The sequence below is a fragment of the Gorilla gorilla genome, chromosome 1 (assembly GCF_029281585.2).
Source record: "Gorilla gorilla gorilla isolate KB3781 chromosome 1, NHGRI_mGorGor1-v2.1_pri, whole genome shotgun sequence".
NCBI lineage: Eukaryota > Metazoa > Chordata > Mammalia > Primates > Hominidae > Gorilla > Gorilla gorilla.
The window spans coordinates 124,137,962-124,164,102 of record NC_073224.2 but is presented as its reverse complement, the minus strand read 5'-3'; the positions used below and the strand labels follow the sequence as shown (position 1 = coordinate 124,164,102).

Here is a 26,141-nt window from a genome sequence, read left to right as displayed (position 1 = left end):
ATGGACATGGCTGTGGGAGCTTCAGTGAGAGGCTAGGGCAGGTGAATTATCTTATGTGGAGATTGACATCTCACATCCATTGCGATGACTGATGGTGGAGAGGAAAGTAGTGATCTATGTGCTTAAATTTTATCAATGAGGGACAGTGGAACATGACAGTTAGTTGACTGCAAGAATAAAGGGCACTGGGTGGCACAGACTGTAGCATGTGCTTTAAGACAGCAGGGTTTTTGAGAGGAGGAAGAGGAGAAATACCCTGGAAGAGATAGTATGAAGCAAAGAGGACACAGGCCTTGTTGTAAGCATTTAAAGTGCATTGGATTGACAAGAAGCAACAGGTATTTCAGAGAAGAGATTGGAAATGAAGAATTTCACTGATGACAGAACTTTGCAAAAGGCCCAGTGTAAGAGCAGGAGGTGACACAGCAAGGTAGGAGATTGAGTTAGAACACCAACACACCAAGATATATGGAGATAAGAATTTAAAGATAAGATGGAAGACCTAGATATCCTGGACTGCTGGGGGAACCTAGACATTCTCTGTCTGTAGGAACATGAAGTCAACTATATCCTCCTAAAGCAGGAACCACTCCAGCTCTTTTCTGTGTTCCCTACACACTCATATTAGACAGGGGGTTGGTGATGGGGATGACTGAATGAACTAAGGAGTGAATGCATGACTCTCATAAAAGGTAGAGGAAGATTGGTGCTGTGGGAGGAGTGGAGGGAGACATTCATTTGGAAAATCAGATGGCAGGAGCCTTTTTATTGAGTAGTAGAAGAGCAAAGCAGAAGGACCAGAATCTGGAGTCAAAAGACATTGTTGAGTTCTCATTCTGCAACTTCCTAGCTGCAGGTCTTTGGGAAAATGACTCCTTTATACATAACTCTGACCTCATCTATAAAGTAAACCTTTCCGCCTTAGGAGATTGAGCTTCAAACTGTCACCTCTTTGAGGCTCCTGTCCCTTTACTACAACACTAATTTCATCCCACTTGGAAATTGTGTAGAGCTGTACAAGTAAAAGGGTGGACAATAAACAGGAGAAATATAGTAGGTTCCACATACTCTAACGCCCAGCCCTTGGCCTATGTGCCAACACTCACTCCCAACTCCTTGAAAAGCTACTATTAAAAGAGTTTCCCTTTGGTTTAGAAAGATGTTTCTTATAATGCATAGCACATTAAAATAATAACAACTAACACCACAGAGAGGAGTGTGGAACACCCAGTGAGAGTAATACAGATAAGGAGCCAGGGTCTAAAACAAGACACGTAGGGTTACCTTGGGATGTGATACAACAAGGAACATCATAACCTCCTGCTTAGATGGCTGGGCAGAATCAAGGCTGCCACAGAGCCTGATGGAGTAGGAGGAACCATGCCCAGCCATTCCCACACATGCTCAGGAACAGGGCAGCTATGTACATGTTGGAGAGATGCTGTTTGTCTTTGACTCGCCCATGTTCTGAGTGAGCCCTTTGACCCAATTTTAGAAGCAGACTGAGCCACGGTGAGCAGAGGCGGGGCTTAGGGAGGCAGGAGTCTTGGGGCTTTATAAAGTCCTGCTGGGCACCACTGGGCATCTCTTTCAAGGTTTCTGCTGGGTTTCTGAACTGCTGGGTTTCTGCTTGCTCCTCTGGAGATGCAGCGTCTGTTGACTCCAGTGAAGCGCATTCTGCAACTGACAAGAGGGATGCAGGAAACCTCCCTCACACCTGCTCGCCTGCTCCCAGTAGCCCACCAAAGGTGAGTCACTTTCTGAGAAGCACCTTGTAACTAGTAAAAGATAGTTTTTCCCTGCTATTGGGGAAAACTCACTAGAATCCCACTCAAAATGTGGCAAGGCTTGTGCACAGCAGCCTTACCTTAGACAAGCAAGTTAACTTTAAAGGGTCTCAGTTACCTCATCTCTAAACAGACAATCCCTTTCAGCTGTAGAGTGAGAAGAGCCCAAACCTCTGACACATGCTGTGTTTGTGAGCAATGGCAACTTTTACTCTGCCAGCTGCATGAAGCAGTAGAAATATCAGTACCAGGCCACAGCTTTCCTCTCTCCACCACCATTCCCACCTTTACCCCTAGCCTCTGCCAAGAACCACAGGACCTTGTGCCAACTGCAGTGTTAGTAAAACCAGTGACTTTATATCACTGCAGCAGAATCAGAAATGGACTGAGGATGAGAAGCTGTGTTTGCCTTGTGTCCCAATTTTATGAAAAGGGGAAATGTGTGTTTATGTGTGTATGTGTACATGCTCTTTGCAAGAAGAACATGCACACTCCTTTTCTTTGTAAATAGTCCCTGAACATGGCTCAAGTGCTTATGTTTTCCATTGTCAGCGATGATGGTAACACAGCTATTGTTAGTGCCTCAGGCTCCCAGCCACCTATGTGTTTCTGTCTAATCCCCAAACCATCCGCTACACATTGGGACTAGTTCTTTATTTCGTTACATTTTTACTCTATATTCTGTGACTACTAAATATTTAGAAAAATGATTTTGACCTAGTGTCTTTCCTTGCCAAATACCCAAGGAACCTGGGTGTATAGATGTGCATGGTAGAGGCGGATGCACATAGCTTTCTTATATTTTTCATTATGCTACCATCATCTCAGTCTCCCCGTGCACTGCCAAACCCTGCATGCGGGTTAAATGTCCCAGCTCAGGATTTAACCTGTTTCTATATTTGTGAAGAAGAGATTGATGTGGGTTTGCTTGTTTTGATAGCAATAGTTGGCCATCAGCCAAAAGACACACATCAATCCTCCCCAACATTCTGACTCCGTTGGTTCAGACTCTTGGAATCATTCCCATTTCCCTTCTGGTATATTCACAGTTAATCCCATTATGCATGGCTTGAACTAATATTGCTTTTCATGAGTCACCTTTTCTCTATATGTCTAACCACCTTTAATCCAACCCACATTGGCTCTAACTCCAACCTAAAAGAGACTTCCATCTCAGCATCTGCTTTGCTGTCTTCAAAATTAGGTAAGACTTGTGCCCTCCACTTCCTGTATTTCTCCCATATTGTCTCCCTGCTCCCCTATACACCTGCATCTCCAGGGTTCCTTACTTGTTCAGTCACCCCCTGCCATGGCCACTGCCCCTTCATTCCCCTCCAGTTCTTCACTGGCAGAAGTCTGTCATCCATCAAGGTTTGCCTCAAATGCGGTCTCTTCCACGAAGCTTCCCTGATCCTCCAACCCACTGAAATCTCTGCTTCCTTTGAACTCCTGTGGATTTTGCCCACATCCCTCTTGTGGGCCTGACCACATTCTGCCTTGAAGTTGGGTTATATGTGTGCTTATCATTCCTCACACTGGTCAAGGAGGTCTCAAGAACCTCACCCTCTTTCTTTGTCCAACCCCTTTGTTCAACCCTCACAAACCCTTCCCAGCACAGTGCCTGAAGTGTAGTAATTAATTTTGAAACACAAGGGAAGGAGGCAAGATGAAATACAGAAGTAAAGTTGTGGTGCATGTTCTTGAAGTGGGCAACACCAGGAGAAAAATGATTTAAAATTACACAAAGTGATCATTCTTTAGAGAAAGCACAAGATGAGAAGGATACTCTTAACTTCGGTGGGCTGAAGCTTCTGGAAGCCTCTACGTGTTAATTTTCTTCAAGGCTTTATAATCCATTTCTAGAAATAGCTCCCCACCAAGACAGCTACAAAAGTTACCAACTGACCCGTTCTAAGCTTCTTCTTGCAAGCTTAGATTTCTAACTGGGAAGAAAAGGAGGGAGCCAGCCCAGAGAAGTCAGAGCGAGAATGAGGCTGAGAGAAAGGCAGCCAAACTGGCAGGACAAGCGCTGGCTTAACCATTAGCTCCTGGGTACTGGGGAAGCTCCTCCGTAAATATTTGAGAGTACAAACTCCAGTTATTTGGAGGGAGTCAAATAAATAGGGAAGATAAATAAACTCCAAACCTCTCCTGTCAGATATAATGCGTATTTATCACTCTGCCTCACTATCTTGTGATCATATGATCCACTTTTGCCTCACAGCTGTCCTTAAAAGTGACCTTGCTACTGGGAGAATTGGGGCTACCAGAGGCTCCGAATCCCAAAGATGATTGATAGACACATTCAATCTGAGTTCCAGCTCCTGTAGAATGGAGCTAAATTTATAAGCCTGGCACCCAGGGCAGTGAAGGGACAGAGTATTTCTAACACGTGAGAAACTATGAAGTTACCCTGAGTACATCACTTTACCAGTGTGTGCCTTGGTTTCACTAACTATAAAATGAAGAATGTTGCTAAAGTGAACAGAAAGTATAAAGTACTTTTGTATGGGAGCAGTACAGAGATCACCAAGTTCACCTCCAGTATGCTCCCATACAAAAGGGAACACAGATTTTCACCAGGGATATTAAGAATCTGAGTTAAAGAGAAGTGGATTGGTCCAGAAAAGAAATAGATCATCTCTCCCTTCTTCTGCTGACTCCTTCCCCTTTCTTTTTTCTCTGCTCTCGTTTAGAATTGCTCTTTCTGCTGTCTGTGTTCCCTGCATATTTAGCTGTAAAAATGTCTGCTTCTTTCACTGGGCTGTGCTCTCTTTATGGGCACTTTGCATGTCTTATTCACTGCTGTGTATTTGGACTAGAACTGTGTTGGGTGTGCTCAATAAACATTGGAAGTCCCTATGAGAAAAATCAGCTAGCAGAAAACTTACTTAAAAGTAGGAAAACAGTGGGTATGTTCTTGTGTAGAAAAAAGAAAGAAGGAGAAAGACGTGTAATTAGAGGTACACTTTTTTTTTTTTAATTTTTTATTGATCATTCTTGGGTGTTTCTTGCAGAGGGGGATTTGGCAGGGTCACAGGACAATAGTGGAGGGAAGGTCAGCAGATAAACAAGTGAACAAAGTTCTCTGGTTTTCCTAGGCAGAGGACCTTGCGGCCTTCCGCAGTGTTTGTGTCCCTGGGTACTTGAGATTAGGGAGTGGTGATGACTCTTAACGAGCATGCTGCCTTCAAACATCTGGTTAACAAAGCACATCTTGCACCGCCCTTAATCCATTCAACCCTGAGTGGATACAGCACATGTTTCAGAGAGCACAGGGTTGGGGGTAAGGTCACAGATCAACAGGATCCCAAGGCAGAAGAATTTTTCTTAGTACAGAACAAAATGAAGTCTCCCATGTCTACCTCTTTCTCCACAGACACGGCAACCATCCAATTTCTCAATCTTTTCCCCACCTTTCTCCCCTTTCTATTCCACAAAACCGCCATTGTCTTCATGGCCCGCTCTCAATGAGCTGCTGGGTACACCTCCCAGACGGGGTGGTGGCCGGGCAGAGGGGCTCCTCACCTCCCAGTAGGGGCGGCCAGGCAGAGGCGCCCCTCACCTCCCGGACGGGATGGCTGGCTGGGCGGGGGGCTGATCCCCCCACCTCCCTCCCAGACGGGGCGGCTGGCCGGGCGGGGGGCTGACCCCCCCCAACCTCCCTCCCAGACGGGGCGGCTGGCCGGGCGGGGGGCTGACCCCCCCCACCTCCCTCCCGGACGGGGCGGCTGGCTGGCCGGGCAGAGGGGCTCCTCACTTCCCAGTAGGGGCGGCCAGGCAGAGGCGCCCCTCACTTCCCAGACGGGGCGGCTGGCCGGGCGGGGGGCTGACCCCCCTACCTCCCTCCCGGATGGGGCGGCTGGCTGGGCGGTGGGCTGACCCCCCTACCTCCCTCCCAGACGGGGCGGCTGGCCAGGCAGAGGGGCTCCTCACTTCCCAGTAGGGGCGGCCGGGCAGAGGCGCCCCTCACCTCCCGGACGGGGCGGCTGGCCGGGCGGGGGGCTGACCCCCCCACCTCCCTCCCAGACGGAGCGGCTGGCCGGGCAGAGGGGCTCCTCAGTTCCCAGTAGGGGCGGCCGGGCAGAGGCGCCCCTCACCTCCCGGACGGGGGCGGCTGGCCAGGCGGGGGGCCGACCCCCCCACCTCCCTCCCAGACGGGGCGGCTGGCCGGGCGGGGGGCTGACCCCCCCACCTCCCTCCCGGACGGGGCGGCTGGCCGGGCGGGGGGCTGACCCCCCCACCTCCCTCCCGGACGGAGCGGCTGGCCGGGCAGAGGGGCTCCTCACTTCCCAGTAGGGGCGGCCGGGCAGAGGCGCCCCTCACCTCCCGGACAGGGCGGCTGGCCGGGCGGGGGGCTGATCCCCCCACCTCCCTCCCGGACGGGGCGGCTGGCCGGGCGGGGGGCTGACCCCCCCACCTCCCTCCCGGACGAGGTGGCTGCCGGGCGGAGACGCTCCTCACTTCCCAGACCGGGTGGCTGCTGGGCGGAGGGGCTCCTCACTTCTCAGACGGGGCGGCTGCCGGGCGGAGGGGCTGCTCACTTCTCAGACGGGGCGGTTGCCAGGCAGAGGGTCTCCTCACTTCTCAGACAGGGCGGCCGGGCAGAGACGCTCCTCACATCCCGGAGGGGGCGGCAGGGCAGAGGTGCTCCCCACATCTCAGACGATGGGCGGCCGGGCAGAGACGCTCCTCACTTCCCAGATGTGATGGTGGCCGGGAAGAGGCGCTCCTCACTTCCTAGATGGGATGGCGGCCGGGCAGAGACGCTCCTCACTTTCCAGACTGGGCAGCCAGGCAGAGGGGCTCCTCACATCCCAGACGATGGGCGGCCAGGCGGAGACGCTCCTCACTTCCCAGACGGGGGGGCGGCCGGGCAGAGGCTGCAATCTCGGCTCTTTGGGAGGCCAAGGCAGGCGGCTGGGAGGTGGTTGTAGCGAGCGGAGATCATGCCACTGCACTCCAGCCTGGGCGCCATTGAGCACTGAGTTAACGAGACTCCCTCTGCAATCCCGGCACCTCGGGAGGCCGAGGCTGGCAGATCACTCGCGGTTAGGAGCTGGAGACCAGCCCGGCCCACACAGCAAAACCCCGTCTCCACCAAAAAAATACGAAAACCAGTCAGGCGTGGCGGCGCGCGCCTGCAATCGCAGGCACTGGGCAGGCTGAGGCAGGAGAATCAGGCAGGGAGGTTGCAGTGAGCTGAGATGGCAGCAGTACCGTCCAGCTTCCGCTCGGCATCAGAGGGAGACCGTGGAAAGAGAGGGAGAGGGAGACCGTGGGGAGAGGGAGAGGGAGACCGTGGGGAGAGGGAGAGGGAGACCGTGGGGAGAGGGAGAGGGAGAGGGACAGAGGTACACTTTTAAAATGAGTAAAGATTGTATAATTATGCCCTATAAGGGCTTATAACATGTAGAAGTAAAGTATATGACAATAATGGTTCAAAAGGACACAGAGAGTAAATAAAGTCAACCTAAAGTTTTTGCAGTGTTCCAAAAGTAAGATAAGTATTAATTTAAGTAAGATTACAGCAAGCCAATTATGCATGTTATAATCTTTAAGGTCACCAGTAAAAGGAAAAGAGGGTATAAAATGAATAATAAATATTTGCTTACTCTAAAAGGATATGGGAAAGGAGGAATAAAAGAACAAAGAACAAATGAGACAAATAGAAACAAATAAAAAAATAGACTTAGTTCCGGCTGGGCGTGGTGGCTCACGCCTGTAATCCCAGCACTTTGGAAGACCAAGGTCAGGAGATTGAGACCATCCTGGCTAACACGGTGAAACCCTGTCTCTACTAAAAATACAAAAAATTAGCTGGGCGTGGTGGCAGGTGCCTGTAGTCCCAGCTACTCAGGAGGCTGAGGCAGGAGAATGGTGTGAACCCAGGAGGCGGAGCTTGCAGTGAGCAGAGATCATGCCACTGCACTCCAGCTTGGGTGACAGAGTGAGACTCCATCTCAAAAAAGAGAAAAAAAAAGATTTAGTTCCAACTATATTAGTAATTACAACAAATATAAATGGATGAAATACTCAAATTAAAACACCACTATTGTTAGACTTATTAAAATTTTTTTAAAGGACTAAAAATATATACCGATCACAAGAGACATATGTTAAAGATAAAGACTTTAAGAAGTTGAAAGTAAAAAGGGACAGAAAAAGATATACCATGCAAACAGTAAGCAAAAAGCTAGTGTAGCTATATCGACGTCAGGAAAGGAAACTTTATGCTAAGAATATCACAAAGATGAAAAGTGATATTTAATAAGGATAGAAGGGTCAATTCAATGAAAAGATAATAACAATACTAAACTTGTAGTCATCTGATAACATAGCTTCAAAATATAGAAAATTAATTAAATGATTGCTATGTTACTGTCTTTTGAGGAAATTGTCTACAGACCATTAGTGGGAGTTTGACTGTTATCTCCATCACAGGTTTTCTACAGCCTCTGCTGTCCCCCTGGCCAAAACAGATACTTGGCCAAAGGACGTGGGCATCCTGGCCCTGGAGGTCTACTTCCCAGCCCAATATGTGGACCAAACTGACCTGGAGAAGTATAACAATGTGGAAGCAGGAAAGTATACAGTGGGCTTGGGCCAGACCCGTATGGGCTTCTGCTCAGTCCAAGAGGACATCAACTCCCTGTGCCTGACGGTGGTGCAACGGCTGATGGAGCGCATACAGCTCCCATGGGACTCTGTGGGCAGGCTGGAAGTAGGCACTGAGACCATCATTGACAAGTCCAAAGCTGTCAAAACAGTGCTCATGGAACTCTTCCAGGATTCAGGCAATACTGATATTGAGGGCATAGATACCACCAATGCCTGCTACGGTGGTACTGCCTCCCTCTTCAATGCTGCCAACTGGATGGAGTCCAGTTCCTGGGATGGTATGTACTGCCACGAACCTTATGTAAGAAAGGTGCTGGAATTGGAGGCTGAATATTACCAGTTTTGCTTTTCAGTTCCCCAGGTGGCTTCATCTAGTGAAGGAAGGACAATATATTCACACAGCTGCTGCTATCATCCAACAACAACCACTTAGACTTATATAGCTTTACAGTTAGGTAGCATGTTCACATAGCCATTCATTTAATTCTTACAACAGCCTAGGAAGTGTGTATTATACCAGATTTATAGAAGAGAACATGGAAGATCTGATATCTTACACATAGTGAGTGGCAGAGGCAAAAGTGCCAAACCACATATGACATATTTCCTATTTTACTGTACCTGTTTCTCTTAAACATGTCCTAAGTCTCTGAGAGATTGGTGATGTTGAAAGATGTATGCAAGTTTAGATGTTCGGGAAAAAAACACCTTCGTAGAAACAGGCCCAGAAAACCAGAGGATAGACTGTGAGTATTTCTACTCTTTCTCCCTTAGGTGGCTCCTTGCATATTGCTTTTTGCTTAACATATTAACATTACCTTGTATCTTACTTATATCTTCTCCCAATGCTATATTGGAGGACTAACCCCTGTTGTTACAGCAAGAAATGATTCAAGGGAAACAATACAGTATGAGAGTTTGAAGCCATAGCTCTATCAATAATCATTGATAAATTCCTCTTTGAGCCTCAGGGTTATTTGCCTGTCTGCCTGGCTTAACTCATAAGAGGACTGAATAAAATACTTCATAGAAATGTGAAATTTTCATAAAGATGTGAAAAAACAGTATGTTGGCAGTAGTTAAGACACTCTATATTTACTAAGTTTGAAACTAGGATTAAAAACCTTAGAAACCATGATAAGCATTAATTATAAAATTAATCAGAAAGCCTTAATATTGGCAGAGTCCTCAGAGATCATCTAATTCAATATCTTTTGCTTTAGAAAAAAGAGGTCAAGAGGAGTGTAACAGTTTATCTCTGTACATGCAGCAAGACAGTGCAATTACAAAAGTCCATTCCAAGCTTTTCCAACTGCCCTACCTGGCTCCATCATTAACAATTCCACTGACATGGGATGGTCCAGTCTACATCATCAAGTCTGTTCTTAAAGTGCCTCTCCTACTTGATACTTGTATTACTACCTCTCTAGTAACCCCTACCACCATTACCACCACTGATATGTCCAACCAATTATTTAGTTGAGGAGTAGAAATGAAAAATAAGGGGCATTCACCAGCCTTTAACCAAAAATCAAAGAGCCTATTCTTGAGAGCATTGTCAGCCTTAAGCATGACATTTCAAATGCGTAGATTCTTCTGAGGGGCTGGGTATTCCACAGATGGGGTTGCAAATGCATCTTTAAAAAAAATATGGTATCTAGGTATAAAAGTAAAAATTTAAAAACAAGTTATTGAAATGTGAATCTTTAGTTTGTATTTAAAACAAAAACAGCTAAGCTTGAGCCCAGAAACTAGGACTACATACCCTGCAGGTGACAGTAACCACCAGGACCAGAGGATGCCAGTGTGAGTGAGAACTCTGCTTCTGACCTAGCCAATCATTCACCTGGGGACCCTCAGGTGGGAGGGAGTGGCTCTGAGACTCAGGGAGTTCTGAATCACTCCAGAGAAAAGTGGAGGGGATGAGGAACAAGAAGAGTATTTCTGGCTCAGATTGGCTGGGAGTCCCCATGTTTTCTTGTGTTTTTTTTTTTAAATGAAAATAATTAAAAGTTATATTTGGAAAAAAAATACACATACACAAAAGTATATAAAGCAAAGAAAGACTCCTCATTTGACCCCCGTTACCACTTCCCAAAATTTAACACTAATGGTTTATATGTATTCTCCCAATATTTTTTCTAAGTACCTGCAAGTATACACATATCTATCCCATTTTAAACATTGTACAAAACATTCCTCATCTCTTAGGTCTTAGAGGTAATTCTGTATCAACATATGTAAGGTCTATCTGATTCTTTTTAAAACCACAATATTCTTGATGGATATGCCAAATTTTATTTAATTAATCCCATATTGATGGATATTTAGGTTTTTAGCAATGACAAATAAAGTTTTAATGAACATTGTACAATAGCTTTGTATACTTTTGGCACTGTATTGTAAGAATAAATTCCTAGAAGTGGAATATCAGGATAAGTTGATTTAAAAGTTTGATAAAATGTGCCAAATTCTTCTCCAAAATGTTGTACTAACTTACATTCCTACAATGTATATATTATCAAACTTTCTAATCTTTGCCAATTTAACAAGTAAAATTATAATGTTTTTGATTTGCGTTTCTTTTACTATAAGAAATCTTGAATATTTTTATGTTGTTTATTGACCTTTTTTTATTATATAGCTTGCCTTTTTTTATTTTTTATTTATTTATTTTTTTAGACAGAGTCTCGATCTGTTGCCAGGCTGGAGTGCAGTGGCGGTGATCTCAGCTCACTGCAACCCCTGCCTCCCAAGTTCAAGCGATTCTTCTGTCTCAGCCTCCCGAGTAGCTGGGACTACAGGAGCCCACCACCACACCCGGCTCATTTTTTGTATTTTTAGTAGAGATGGGATTTCACCGTGTTAGCCAGGATAGTCTTGATCTCCTGACCTCACAATCCTCCTGCCTCGGCCTCCCAAAGTGCTGGGATTACAGGCGTGAGCCACTGTGCCCGGCCTAGCTTGCCTTTTTAACGAAACTTTTATAAATGAAGATAAATTGCTTTTTGTTGGTTGTAAGTATTGTAAATACTTCCCCAATTTGTCTTTTGACTTTGTTTCTGATAGAAGGCTTTGATTTTTAGATAATCAAATTTACTGGCCTTTTCCTAAATGGATTCTAAATACTTTTCTATAGTTTCTAAAGTTTTCAAAATGTGTGTGTGTGTGTGCTTATATACAGGTAGAAAAAAGTATTGTCTTCCCTTAATTTTATGTATATAAAAATTATATATACTTAAATATATATTTATATATATTAAATATACCAATTTACTTATACTAATATATTTATATATACTAAATATATACTTACATTTATATATTTATAGAAATTATTTGTATATTTATATATATACACACACACACACACATGCACATAACATTGGGGAAGAAAACAATACTTTTTTGTTGATGTTGGAGTTGGGATTGTTATAATTCTTAAGAGAAGGTCCCTGGATTTCAGTGAATTTGGGTTGGAGTCCTGACTCTGAATCCTTACCCTACCATTTATTAGCTATGTGGTTTTTGGGCAAGTGGCTTAAATTCTTTAGGCCTCAGTTTCTTCATCTGTAGGATGGGGATAACTATATCTGCTATATAGATTTATCATGAGGATTAAATTATATGGAAATATGGCTCCCAAAGCAGTGCTGTGGGTGAATACTGGGAGCTTCCTCACAGGTCAGAATACTAAAATTACTACCATATCTCACCCACAAACTTGAGTTTTTGGGACAGTACTTCTGACAGATGAAAGTGGAACACATAATAGTCAAGACCACAATTATTTATTGAATACTAGTCTGATTATCATAAAGTTAGTGACTACGGATCATTTACTCAACATAAACTCTTTTCACAATGAAAGTAGTGCCACACAATTCAAGGCACGTGGTTCAGGATCCAGTCAGAACTGGGTTTGAATATCAAAATCCATATTAACTAGCTATGTGACCTTACACTAGTTACTCAGTCTCTCAGGAAGGCAATGTCTTCACTTGTGAATGTGGATGTTACCTACCTCATTGGATTGTTTCAAGAATTGTTTAAGGATAACTAGTGTCCTACTAGTGTTTTAAATGTTAGTTTCCCTCCCTGTCCTTTACCTTCTATGATTTAGGATATAATTTCAGGATCATGGTGTGCTATAAGGAGATGGGTACAAACCCAAACCTGAATTGTCTCCAAAAGTGTGAATTAACACATTTTTCACTGAAGTCAGAGACAGAATTCTGAATAAATGAGCGTTTTACAGAGTGTCAGGACACTAAATTTTGACTTCACATTTCAAATGTATCATGAATTGCACTAGAACATAAGCTCCACAGGACTGGGATTTTTTATTTTATTTATCACTCTATATCCAGGACCTAGAATTGTGCCTGATACACAGTAGGCACTCAGTCTACTCTAGATTTGGTAATGATGGTAAATATTTCTTGTTTCTCTTTACAGGTCGTTATGCCATGGTGGTCTGTGGAGACATTGCCGTCTATCCCAGCGGTAATGCTCGTCCCACAGGTGGGGCCGGAGCTGTGGCTATGCTGATTGGGCCCAAGGCCCCTCTGGCCCTGGAGCGAGGTTTGTAGTAATCCATTACCAAGAGGCTGTGCATGGCATAGCCAAGAACATAGATCCTAATCCCACATTGGCACACCTGCTACTCAGGGCTGAGGTATGGGTTTGAGGATGGTATTGCTTGCCTCTAAAAAGGGCTGGTCTATGGAGCAGAGGGAGGAGAGGAGAAATGGGAGAGGGGAATCCGCGAGGTTTCCTCTCTTGCATCATCAGGCATTGGGATAACGATGCATGGAATGAGTGGTGCAGATGCTGGTGAGGAATCTTAGGGAACTCTTTTGGCAATTGAAGATTAAAATGTATAACTGGATATAAAGTGAAAGTCTTTCCTTTGAGACTGTTGGCTTCTATTCTAGGTTTTGTTAAGCCCATGTAGGTGAGGAAAGGGAAATATACATCTCATTTTTGTAATACCAACAACCTGTCCAACTCCTTTTGAATATGCAAGGGATGTTGAATGGGCTTGAACTTGGGCATGGGACACAGATAATGACCAGAAACCTCCTTTATATGGTTCTCTCATCCTTTGTGCTCAAGGTAGGCTGCATTGTGTAGTCTCTGAAACACTTTGTGTGCCTTTCCAGGGCTGAGGGGAACCCACATGGAGAATGCGTATGACTTCTACAAACCAAATTTGGCCTCGGAGTACCCAATAGTGGATGGGAAGCTTTCCATCCAGTGCTACTTGCGGGCCTTGGATCGATGTTACACATCATACCGTAAAAAAATCCAGAATCAGTGGAAGCAAGGTATGAGATTCAGAGGGCAGAAAGTGGGGGCTCTATTTACATAGGCCAAGGGTTTGTACCCAAAGGCCATGAGATGGTCTCTTCTCTCCTGCCTTGAAAATAATGTCAAGAGAATTGTTTCCTGTCCTCTTTCTTACACTCTTCCCTGGGTCTATGCTAAAATCCATTTGGATGTCATTCAACTTCAGGTGTAAAATTGCTTCTAACTTGAGCTAAATAAAAGAAAGTAAATAATCCAGGGCAAGGCCCCCAGTATGAAACCAAGGGATGTCAGCCACCTGGGAAGATGGCGTTAAGAGGCTGGGCAGCCACATTCTACAGTGGTTGGCATTTGTTTCTGGTTAAGTCAGGCATGGTTTGGCTCTTGGTTTGTGGTTTACCATCTTTTAAAGTCTCACGTTGAGAAATCATACCTATATTTTCTATACGCTGAAGTGTTATCAGTGATTTTTCTCTTCGTGATGCTACTGCAGGTTGATTTTATTTTCACCTTTAGTTTTGGAATTTCCCTCCTGAGAAATATGTACTGCTTTCATAAGCAGAAAATAAGCAAATAAATCTTCCTTTTAAAATACAGAAAAGCAGGGAGTGGTGGCTTACGCCTGTAATCCCAGCACCTTGAGAAGCTGAGGCAGGAGGATTGCTTGAACCCAGGAATTTGAGACCAATGTGGGCAACAAAGCAAGACCCTGTCTCTAAAAAAAAAGTACAAATGTTAGCCAGGCATGGTGGCATAAGCCTATAGTCCCAGCTACTCAGAAGGCTGAGATGGGGGAAATTGCTTGAGACCAGGAGCCCATGCAGTAAGCTATGATCAAGCGACTGCCCTCCAGCCTGGACTACAGAGTGAAACAAACCCTGTCTCTAAAAACATATAAATAAATAAAAATAAAATACAGTTAAACCTACTTTAAAGACATAAATAGTATTCTTGCCTGCTCAGGCATGCCCAGATGGGCATCCGCAAAAGACAGATTGCAGTGTGGGAGAAGGCATGGATGCCTTGGGGGTGGCATAAAGAGCTACCTCTTGTCCCTTTCTACTGCAGTGGGTGGGACACCACCTGCCAGAGGTGAACCTCATGGGCAAGAAGTTGCTTTGGGCCTCTCTGCCTCTGTCTGTCTTCTGTAATTGGTTATTTGCTCCTAACTCCTCTGAATTCTTGTGGCATTTAAATTTTACTCCTTATTTGCATATGTAAGGTGACAGATGCTGCTTTGGATCCCAGCACTAAAATGTAATCTTTCCTAAGGGCAGAGATTGCATTGCCCTCTTCTTCAGAGTGAGAGAGACAGTCTGTAGAGTAGAGTCAGAGACATCTGAACCTGAATCCAAAGCCAGCCTTTTTAAAGTTGGACAGATGACAATGTTTTGTCGACCGGTTCCTCCTCTGGAAAATGAAGAAAATTATATAACACAAGGTTGATTTGAGACAAGTATCATAGAGGCTGGTAATAGTAGATACAAAGGCTTTGTTTCTTTCCCTTCTTTCCTATTCGTAGAGATTGCTTAGTAAGTGCATGTAAAATGAATAAATAAAGCTCATATGTGTTTGCAGGAGGTGGGAAGTAGTTCCCTGGGAGGCCTGGAGAAACTCGGCACAGTTAAATCTCAGGGAGGATATCTAAATGGCTCTCCCCTCATGCCACATCCTTGCCTTCACGCTTCCTCTTCCAGCTGGCAGCGATCGACCCTTCACCCTTGACGATTTACAGTACATGATCTTTCATACACCCTTTTGCAAGATGGTCCAGAAGTCTCTGGCTCGCCTGATGTTCAATGACTTCCTGTCAGCCAGCAGTGACACACAAACCAGCTTATATAAGGGGCTGGAGGCTTTCGGGTGAGTCCTCTTCTTGGGGAGCCTAGAGGCTGGTGAGGTTGAGCAAGAAGGAGGCTTCTTCATGCCTTAAGTCTAGACCACCAGCACCCCTGTGGGGGACAAATGGCAATCCTCCAGCAGAACAGGAAGAATCCCAGGTCCTTCCACGGGGTAGTGGGTTATTGTCTGGGTAGGGCCCTCCATGAGTTATTGCAGGGAAACATGGGGGATTTGGCAGCACTGCAGGATCAAGGGGCAGTAAGAAACTACAGAGGAGAAAGAAAGAAAGAGAGAAAGGGAGAAAGGGAGGAAGGGAGAAAGAGAGTAGCTAAATCATTCAGTCAATAAACATTTTCTGAACATGTTATGTGCTAGACATCGTATTAACCTCTCAGGATACTAAAATGAATGTGACTCCATGGTCCCTGCCCTAGAGCATCTCACAGCCTATACAGACACAAACACACAGAAGCAAATGATCACACTACAGGGTAGCAATTTGAGAAGTGTCAGGTCCCATTCTCATTTGCCATTGTCTTAATTCATGTCCTGCTTTCGCTTTTCTCCCATCTATAAAATGGGGATGTTCCAGCTCATCCCCTTAGATGTGAAAAAGCAGAAAGAATGCTGTTTATTGATTCCCTACACTAATACAGTAATATTTACAAAGAAATGTCTTCAATACAGTTTCCACTGGGAAAGGAATCTTTCCCTTTCTTCTTGGTATCTGTTTATTTCAAATTTTGGTCAATTTTATCAACAGTAGAATAGGCTACCAAGTGTAGCCCCTGTTACTAACTAGTACTCCTAACCCTGCCACTAACTAAAACATCAAAATTAGCACAAACACTGCTTGTAAGACCAGCCCTATCGAAACAAAAAGTATAACATATACCAAAGATACTAGCTTAATATCTTTAATATATAAAGATATTATCAATAATAAAATAAATACCCTAATAGAAAAATGAGCAAAGGATATGAACAGAAAATTTTCTCAAAGAAGACATGTATATGATCACATTTTAAATATGCATGTTCATTAATAAAAAGTTTACTCAAGTTACCATTTTCTCTAGATAGTCTTTTTAAAATGTGAATACCCAGAATTGTCAAGCCTGTGGGAAAATGGGCAGTAGTGGATGCGTACATGGATCAGGTGTTTTGAGGAGTCACAGGACAGCATGAAGCCAAAGCCTTAAAGATGTGCAACCTCTGGGCTCAGTAATCCCATGTGTTTAAAAGAACACCTACCTATTCACTGTAGTGTTTTAACTAGTGAGGAGCAGGAGCAGGAAGATAGGTTAAAGTGCGGTACATCCTGTCATGGACCATTCTTCAGCCTTTACAAATAATGTTATAGAATGTCATGGAAAAAAAAATATATATATATACACACACACTAAGTTAAGAAAGTATGCTAACCACAACACATAGCATGATTTTCTTTCTAATTTTCTAGTAAGCTCTATAAAATTAGGGATGGATTCCACCAGAAAAATAAGCCCTAAGTACTCTCTCTGAATGGTAAGGCCATTAGTGGTATGTTCTCCTTTGTACTGTTCTGTATTTCCAAATATTGTAGAAAAAACACGCTCCCAAAAGTCCTCTCCAGGAGCTGTTACTTTTCCCCCTTGCTCCCTGCCTCCCCTCCCCTGGCCTCTCACATGGCTACCTCTGGCTACCTCACAGGGGGCTAAGGCTGGAAGACACCTACACCAACAAGGACCTGGATAAAGCACTTCTAAAGGCCTCTCAGGACATGTTCGACAAGAAAACCAAGGCTTCCCTTTACCTCTCCACGCACAATGGGAACATGTACACCTCATCCCTGTACGGGTGCCTGGCCTCGCTTCTGTCCCAGTGAGTACCGCATCTGGCTCCATGTCCTCCATGCACACCCTCAGCCTCCGCCCCCGTGGGCTGCAGGGTCAACAAAGTTGGGTTTCTCTTTTGGCTCAGAAAGTTAAAAGAAAGGAAGGGGCCTGGTGTGGTGGCTCATGCCTGTAATCTCAGCATTTGGGGAGGTTTAGGCGGGCAGATCGCCTGAACCTAGGAGTTCGAGACCCGCCTGGGCAACGTGGTGAAACCTCATCTCTACAAAAATTAGCTGAGCATGGTTGTGTGCACGTGTGGTCCCAGCTGCTCGGGAGGCTGAAGTGGGAGGATGGTGTGAGCCCAGGAGTGGAAGGTTGCAGTGAGCCATGATTGTGCCGTTGGACTCCAGCCTGGATGACAGAATGAGATCCTGTCATAAATAAATAAATAAATAAATATAAAAGAAAGGAAAGGAGGGAGAAGGCAGGAAAAGGAAAGAAGATGAAAGAAACTCGTACCAAAGGTGTATGTATAGGCAGATTTACCGTCTATATCAGACAGTGGTCTCCAAAGTGAAGTACATGTCAAGGGATGGGCAAGTACATGTCAAGGGATGGGCAAGATCTGTTTGGGCACATCAAGAAAACAGTAGCTTTGGTATGCATATTTTTGTCTCATTTATTTAAAATCTCTATACTTAGCAGAGCATGGTGGTTAAATGGGTCTGACTTTAGAGCCCACAACCTGGGTTCAAATTTTTTTAACCACTTATTAGGGTTGACTTTGGATAATACTTAACCTCAATGCTCCTCACCTTCCCCAACTGTAGCATGTGTGCAATCATAATACCTGTGTTCTACCGTTTTTATGAGCATTAAGTATCTAAAACAATTAAAATAGCAGTGCTTAGCAGGAGCTCAAATGTTGGATGTTATTTCTATTCATTTTCTGTTTTGTGGGTTTTATAAGGAAGTACTGCATATAACATAAGACAGGGCTCATGAAGTGGCTCATGCCTATAATCCTAGCGCTTTGGAAAGCTCAGGCAGGAGGATCTCTTGAGCTCGGGAGTTTGAGACCAGCCTCGGGAACAGAGGGAGGCCCCATCTCTACAAAATTTTTTTAAACAATTAGCCATGGATGTTCACGGTGGCTCATGCCTGTAATACCAACACTTTGGGAGGCCAAGGTGGGAAGATCACCTGAGGTCAGGAGTTTGAGAACAGCCTGGCCAACATGGCAAAACCCTTTCTCTACTAAAAATACAAACATCAGCTGGGCATGGTGGTACATGCCTGTAGTCCCAGCAATTCAAGAGGCTGAGGCTTGAGAATTGCTTGAACCCAGAAGGCAGAGGTTGCAGTGAGCTGAGATCGAGCTACTGCACTATAGCTTGGGTGACAGAGTGAGACTCTGTCTCAAAATAAAAAAAAAATTAGCTGGGTGTGGCAGCTTGCACCTGTAGTCCCAGCTACTCAGGATCCTGAATCCTGAGGTGGGAGGATCACTTGAGCCCAGGAGGTAAAGGCTGCAGTGAGCCATGATCACGCCACTGCACTCCGGGCACTCCAGGCTGGGCAACAGAGCAAGACTCTGCCAAAAAAAAAAAGGGGGGGCAGGAAAAAGTGCTTATGGGTGAACTTGATCAAATTATTACTCACAGGGGATGATCAAAAAGTTATGACTGCTGAACCATTACCAATCAACATGGGAGCCTGAAGGGTGAGTCCAGTGGTCTGATCTCCATCTGGAGACACCTTCAGAATGCACTGAATTTATCCTGTCCTCATGAGAGGGGAGAAGCTCTATGTACACCAAAAATTATCTTGTGTTTTCTTTGCCTTATATATCTTGAATATTAGCTGCTTTCCTTTTGGCAAGGTTTCCTACACAAAGGCCTGTTCCTGGGGTCTACCAGAAGTCCCTCTTTATGTAGGGTGTCTGGAACCCATTTCTAGTTGCATGAGGTAGACAGGGAGAAGATCGGGATGATAGGCTGTTGTTCTATTTGAAGTGCAGAATATAATATATATATACATATATATGTGTGTGTGTGTGTGTGTGTGTGTGTGTGTGTGTGTGTGTGTGTGTGTGTTTTATTTGATTTCTTTCCCCACAGCCACTCTGCCCAAGAACTGGCTGGCTCCAGGATTGGTGCCTTCTCTTATGGCTCTGGTTTAGCAGCAAGTTTCTTTTCATTTCGAGTATCCCAGGATGCTTCTCCAGGTGAGTGTCATCTTTCTAATAAGTCTTCCTGACAAGATTCATCTGGTAGAATAACCATCTTCTTCCCCACCATTACTGAGGCTGCCATCTTGACAGAGTTATGTAATTATTAATAGCAAAGTAAATCACTGAAGGGATTTAAGCATGGAGTAAGTTTGTTTAATTTATGTGTTTAAAGCACTTATTTGGCTACTACTTAGAGACTAGATTGAAAAGGAACAAAGCTGGATATGGGGAAACCACTTAGATTGTTCCAGTAACTAGTTCAGGCAAGAGGTAATGGTGGTTTGATTGCAACTGATTAAAGAGAAGTTGATGGATTTGAGATACCTAATAAGAATTTATTGATTATTTTGTGATTGATGTGATTAAGGACATGCATCTAAGTACTATGTGGCATACACCTTGACCAAATCAGTGTGTCTGCCTGCATGTTTTGCTAACAAGTATGCTTGCTTATCATTTCTTGGTATTCTAAGCCACACACACCACATGTTCCTCCAGGGTGTAACCTTCCACAGAACCTGGCTCTCTGTTGGACTCGTGATTGGCAATAGTGATAATGACAATGAAAAAGGTGTAACAATCTTGCTTTTGCTTCCCAGGCTCTCCCCTGGACAAGTTGGTGTCCAGTACATCAGACCTGCCAAAACGCCTAGACTCCCGAAAGTGTGTGTCTCCTGAGGAGTTCACAGAAATAATGAACCAAAGAGAGCAATTCTACCATAAGGGTAATAAAAAAGTCAGGAAGAGAGGAAGAGAAGGTTACTTATCTCAGACCCCATTCCAGTAGCTGGGAGCCAGGGATTTCTTCAGAAATCTAGAATTTAGTAGTCCAGGGTCAAGACTTTTACGAGATATGGTTGGGAGAAGATTTGCTAGAAGATCTGTTGTCCAAAGGGGCAAGAAGTGGGTGGGGAAACAGAAGATAGAGTTGGGAAGAGGGAGGCAGGATGCAGCTTCCCAGTATAGAATATAGCTAAACACCCAGAATGTATAGTCCCATGGAAGCCAGAAGTATAGTCTTTGAAAATACCATCTGCAACAGTTGAAAGAGTACAGACTTTAGAGCTAGACATCCAAATCTAACCCTGAGCTGTGCCACTGACTAGCTGTTTATCTTTGGAAAAATGGTTGAACTTTTCTCAGTTGTCTTATTTCTAAAATCATACCGATTTTGCAGGATTTCCAAACAAATTAAATGAATTACTCTATATAAATATGTTATCGACAAATATTACTGTCCCCTCAAAATTGCCCTCTTTCTCCACCAAACATAAAAACAAAATATTGCTCCAAAAGCAACAAATGAAAGGAAAATGAAACCCAAAGGTAATACTAGGGTGATTAGTTGGTGGTTTTAAAACCATAGTAATACACAGTTTTACCATGATTTCTACAGGTTTTATATATATTCTCAAACAAAACTTGGGATGCATGTTGTTTTCGCAGCATGGTCTCAAAAGGAGACAGAATATATGGAATTGGAAACGTTCCAGAAAACCTAGACCTAGTGGTCATTGATCTCTTCTGGACCAGGGGATATGTTATAGCAAAGAAAGACAATGAAAATAAAAATGGAGCAGGGCACAGTGGCTCACACCTGTAATGCTAGCCCTTTGGGAGGCAGAGGCAGGTGGATCACTTGAGGCCAGGAGTTTGAGACCAGCCTGGCCAACATGGTGAAAACCCATCTCTACTTAAAATATAAAAAATACGAAAATATAAATATAATAAAAAAATAAAATTATGTAAAAATTAGCCAAGTGTGGTGGCACACACCTCTAATCTCAGCTACTCAGGAGGCTGAGGAGAATTACTTGAACCCAGGAGGCAGAGGATGCAGTGAACTGAGATCACACCACCACACTCTAGCCTGGGTGACACAGCAAGACTCTGTCTCAAAACAAAAAAAAAAAAAAAAGAAAAGAAAAATAGGACCTCTGAGACAAACGTTAACGGACAAAGCACTGAAATACTGCAATGAATCAGAACCAGAAAATTTAGAGTTTAGAAGGAAGTGTCTGTTAGGAAACAGGAAGCTGGGAATTACGTCTCAAAGTAGGAACTATTGGCAAAAGGATGGGATGAAGATTTCAATGGAGGAAGGCTATGTTTACTGTAGGAAAATGTTGTACTCTTATAATAACAGTCTTAATAGCCTTTTATTAAGGCCTTAAGTGCTAGATTCAAGATGGCTGCCCCTCTTGTTCTGCGGGTCCAGTGTTCTATTTGGTGGACTAAGGGTGACCTTGCAGCCCCTTGCAGCCCAGCCAAGAGAGCTTCACTGTGAAGGGGCGGACATCTTCATTACTATTTTCTCTTCCAAAAACTCATATAACTCTTTGTGAGTACTGCCTCTTCTCCTCATTCCACAGTGAATTTCTCCCCACCTGGTGACACAAACAGCCTTTTCCCAGGTACTTGGTACCTGGAGCGAGTGGACGAGCAGCATCGCCGAAAGTATGCCCGGCGTCCCGTCTAAAGGTGGTGAGTGAGAGTTTGCAGAGTTGGTGACATAAAACCCTAATGTCTTCCTCTGGGTAACAACACAGAGAGAGAAGATGGGGACAGGTGCAGGGAGAAGAAAGTTTAATGGAAGAGGATTGGGGTGAGAGGAGAAATGGGAGAATTATCTGTGGAATTTTTAAAAGGAAAAGCAAGTATTCAGAATAGGAATCTTGTAGTTTGGGAACATTAACCAGGTCAGGGAGGGTTCATAGCTTTCAAACTAATCAGAAGTGGGGATTTGTACCATAAAGACCAATTAAAACTCTTGGGGCTCTTTGCCTTGGAAAGGCAAAAGCTGGGGGAGAAACATGTTCTGAAATCTTGAATGTGAAAAATAGGAGCTGGATTTGTTTACCTGATCTGCTGAAGATAGGAAGCTCTCCTAGAAGCTTGACAGATTAGCATTCAGAGCATCCATTGAGTGAACAGGCTGTGAACCTGAACCTATAGAAATCATTACTCCAGGGGCATGAGATCAACAGATCTGATGAGCAACAGAACAACCAAGATGAACAGCCCCAAAACCTCAGAAATGGTACACACCAATGTGTGGGAGACAGATTCATAAGGAATGGGGCGGTTGAAGATTCTGTTAAAGCCAGACACTTCTGCTGGAGGGAATTTTAGGCTAAGGGTCATGTAACAATTCTTATATCATGGGATTCCTTCTGGGGAGAAGCAATGAGGTTCAGGAAATTCGTGGACACAAGGATAGGGAGAAGAGAGCAAAATGAAAGAGGATTGCGGTGACAGGAGAAATGGGAGATATTCTTTATGATCGTTTCTGAAGGGAAGCAAACATTCAAAAATAAGAATCTTATATGAACCCAGGTAGCTGCCTTCAGTTGACCAAATAGGTAGGATAAGCAGAATGATAGAGTGAGAAGAGATTTATTTTACAACCCATAAATTTTAATTAGTGCAGTCTCCATGCTCAAGTTTTTAAGATTTTCCCCTCCTTTTGGTAGATGGAGAGAGAAGAAGAAAAAGGTGTGCCGAGGCAGGGAAGGAGCAGAGGAAGGGAAGGAAGAAGTCAGTGGGTGGCAGAGATGCACAGATACAGCCACCTGAGAGGAAGCAGAGGTGCAGGTGGAGGGGCCCTGGGTTCATTCCTTACCGCTGGGATATTGGCAGGTGCTAGGCTGTTGCAGCCCAGGTGTTGTTAGGGCTAGGAGAGGTGGACAAGTGGGCTGAGGGCCGCAGGATGCCTTTGAGAGGACGAGCTCAGTTAGCAGGCCCTGAAGACTGTGGTACTGCCCGGGAGCCTGTGTGCATGTTGGAAATACGGTTCTTAAGGGCAGGTCAGTAGCAAAGAGGGGCTGTTAAATGTGTCAACTTAGTTCATTCATCAGAAGAAGAGTGGGAGAAATAGGGAGGGAGGGGGGAAAGGGAGAGAGAGAGGTTGGGGAGAGAGTCAGCGGGAGGGGGAGAGAGAAAGAGAAATTTGGAATTTTTAAAGGAGAATTTCCACGTCAGCCTCCCTCCCTCTCATGGTAGACAAGCTTCTTGCAAGTGCTTAGGCAGCATTATACCTGAAAAAAAAAGCTAGAACTCTTGAACTTTTCTCATGTTGATTATTAATATGAGCAGTGAACTTCCAACAATGAGATTTTAGCAGAAATGAAGGGCTGATGTCAGTGCAGTGCTCATGATGGAGCTCTACAGGTCTCTGCAGTGCCCTAGCCTGCCCCTCCTGCTCTCCTATCACAGGCAGATGTGCGATGGGGACCCTGCCTACCCCCAGCCTTGGCTCCAGTAGCATTGGGCACAGATCCCTCAGGTGTCCAGGCTTGGCACAGGGTGCGTAGTGGGAGCACCCTCAGGATGCAGTTAGGAGAGCCCCTCTGCACAGCCACACCTCGGGCAAGAAGCAGGTACTGGGGGCAGGGTGCCCAAGAGGAGACCCATGATTGAATGACCTTTTGTTTATTTAAGTTCTACAGATCCATGGAAAGCTTCCTGGGAAACGTATGCTAGCAGAGCTTCTCCCCGTGAATCATATTTTTAAGATCCCACTCTTAGCTGGTAAATGAATTTGAATCGACATAGTAGCCCCATAAGCATCAGCCCTGTAGAATGAGGAGCCATCTCTAGCGGGCCCTTCATTCCTCTCCATGCTGCAATCACTGTCCTGGGCTTATGGTGCTATGGACTAGGGGTCCTTTGTGAAAGAGCAAGATGGAGCAATGGAGAGAAGACCTCTTCCTGAATCACTGGCCTCCAGAAATGTGCATGCAGATCAGCTGTTGCCTTCAAGATCCAGATAAAATTTCCTGTCATGTGTTAGAACTTTATTATTATTAATATTGTTAGACTTCTGTGCTGTTCCTGTGAATCTCCAAATTTTGTACCTTGTTCTAAGCTAATATATAGCAATTAAAAAGAGAGAAAGAGGAAATGATTCCTGCGTTTCTTGGAACCCAGAATACAAACCCAGCCTAACATGCAGCAAGCCTACTAGACCTTGTGGGTCAGAGGGCTGGGTCCTCGCCTCACAGGCTGCCTCTGTCCCCTTGCAATTCCATTCTATTTCTGCCACATGCCAAGTGCTATGACAGGTACAAGGCAAATAAGAACAGTAGAACACAGCTTCCCCCAGCCCACTTCCCTGTTCTAAAGACACCACATAGACAGAGAGCAGCAGACAGGGGCCAGCAGGAGCTGTAGTTCAGATCTTCTTGGTCATTCCTTGCCGCTGTTATTTGAACAAATAAACACAGGGCAAAGGTTAACGAGTTTTTGCCTTCTATAGCCAAAACTAAAAAAATAAATAAATTTTGATGCCTGGCAGGAAATTATTCCATTGCAGGATCTTTCCCCTTTGGGGGAGGGCACTGCTTCTTCTAGGGTCCTCTTACAAAATAGCAATGGTTCAGGGAGATGGGGATTGAGCTGAGGATGGGAGTGGGAGGAGAGGGAAAGTATCAGGGTGTTGTCATCACTTCCTTTTAGAAAGTTTCCTCAGTCACCCCCATGAGGAAAGGGCACCTTGGAAAAGAGAGAGGATCCTTTCCACTGGCGGGGAGCAGAGCTGGTGGGGGCAGGGGAGGAGGCCTCAGGGAGCGCTTAAGAATGGCCCCACAGGAATGAGAAGCTGGGTCTGTTCCCTTCACTGTTTTGCTCAAGGCTGTTCATGTCACAACAAATCCCAGATAAGCCCCAATTTGCTCAGCGAATCCAGCATTAGCTGACTGCCTTCCCAGGCCTCTCTCAAGGTCCCTGCAAAACTCTACTCATCACACCAGCTGCAGCCGCTGCTTAGCAGCCCCTCTTCGCTACCTTCTTGCTGCCTGCACCTCCTCAGCAAGATGTTTAGGGGCCCGCAACCTCGTTGGCATCCCTAGCAGAACAACATGTGCCTTTCGGTATCTGTGTGCAGGGGAGAAAACCCAGCATTAACCTTAGCTCTGGAGACAAGAGGCCTCGGGCCTGGCCTTCTATCCACACAGAAGCTCACTGTGGGGTGTTGGTGCTGAAACTGTCTCCATCAGCCTCAGTCAGCCTCAGTAACCAGAACTTCCCATACTTCCTGCATCAGAGGCCAGGCCTGTCTCCACTAGGGAAGCATTTGAGCACAAATGGAATGATATTAAACATTCGATAACCAGGTTGTCAAGGGCTGACCAATTGAATGGACACTGCCCACACCCCGCACACCAGCTGGGCATCAGCACTGGCTCCCTCCAACTTCCCTTATTCACTAACTTTTATACTGAGCCCGAGGCCTTCCTCTGGCAGCTCTGGGACACTGATGCCTGCCTACTCTGAACAAAGCCCTCTCCCCCATGTAAGGTCAGCACTCGAGGGAATGAGTTGCCAATGGCTCAGTCAACATTTTCACCCTAAAGTCTACAGATACCATACAAATAAAGACTTTCCCTGTGGGCAAAAATTCACACAGGGTGACCTAGGGCAGGAGACAGGATGGCAGATTGGGCAAGTGTTGGGCTATGATACACTCATTCAAACGGGAATACTCAACATGTGATGTTAAAACTGATGCAAAGGATGGCCCCGCCACTGACC

At 44.9% G+C, this 26,141-nt stretch overlaps 1 protein-coding gene across 2 annotated transcripts; it reads left to right on the top strand.

The window, feature by feature from the left end:
• The first annotated feature begins 1,326 nt into the window (after positions 1 to 1,326).
• On the top strand, positions 1,327 to 24,873 carry HMGCS2 (3-hydroxy-3-methylglutaryl-CoA synthase 2). Of its 2 annotated transcripts, none has more exons than XM_004026446.5 (10): positions 1,327 to 1,748; positions 8,232 to 8,686; positions 12,867 to 12,992; positions 13,574 to 13,738; positions 15,416 to 15,581; positions 17,253 to 17,423; positions 19,498 to 19,604; positions 20,210 to 20,335; positions 21,983 to 22,094; positions 24,051 to 24,873. In XM_004026446.5, exons 1-9 carry the CDS (start codon positions 1,645 to 1,647, stop codon positions 22,087 to 22,089), a joined length of 1,527 nt encoding a protein of 508 aa, XP_004026495.3. In that variant the 5' UTR covers positions 1,327 to 1,644; the 3' UTR covers positions 22,090 to 22,094; positions 24,051 to 24,873. The 2 variants fall into 2 exon arrangements, with proteins under 2 accessions (XP_004026495.3, XP_018876677.3); XM_019021132.3 differs by having other exon boundaries at positions 1,462 to 1,748; positions 24,059 to 24,873.
• Positions 24,874 to 26,141: the final 1,268 nt, after the last annotated feature.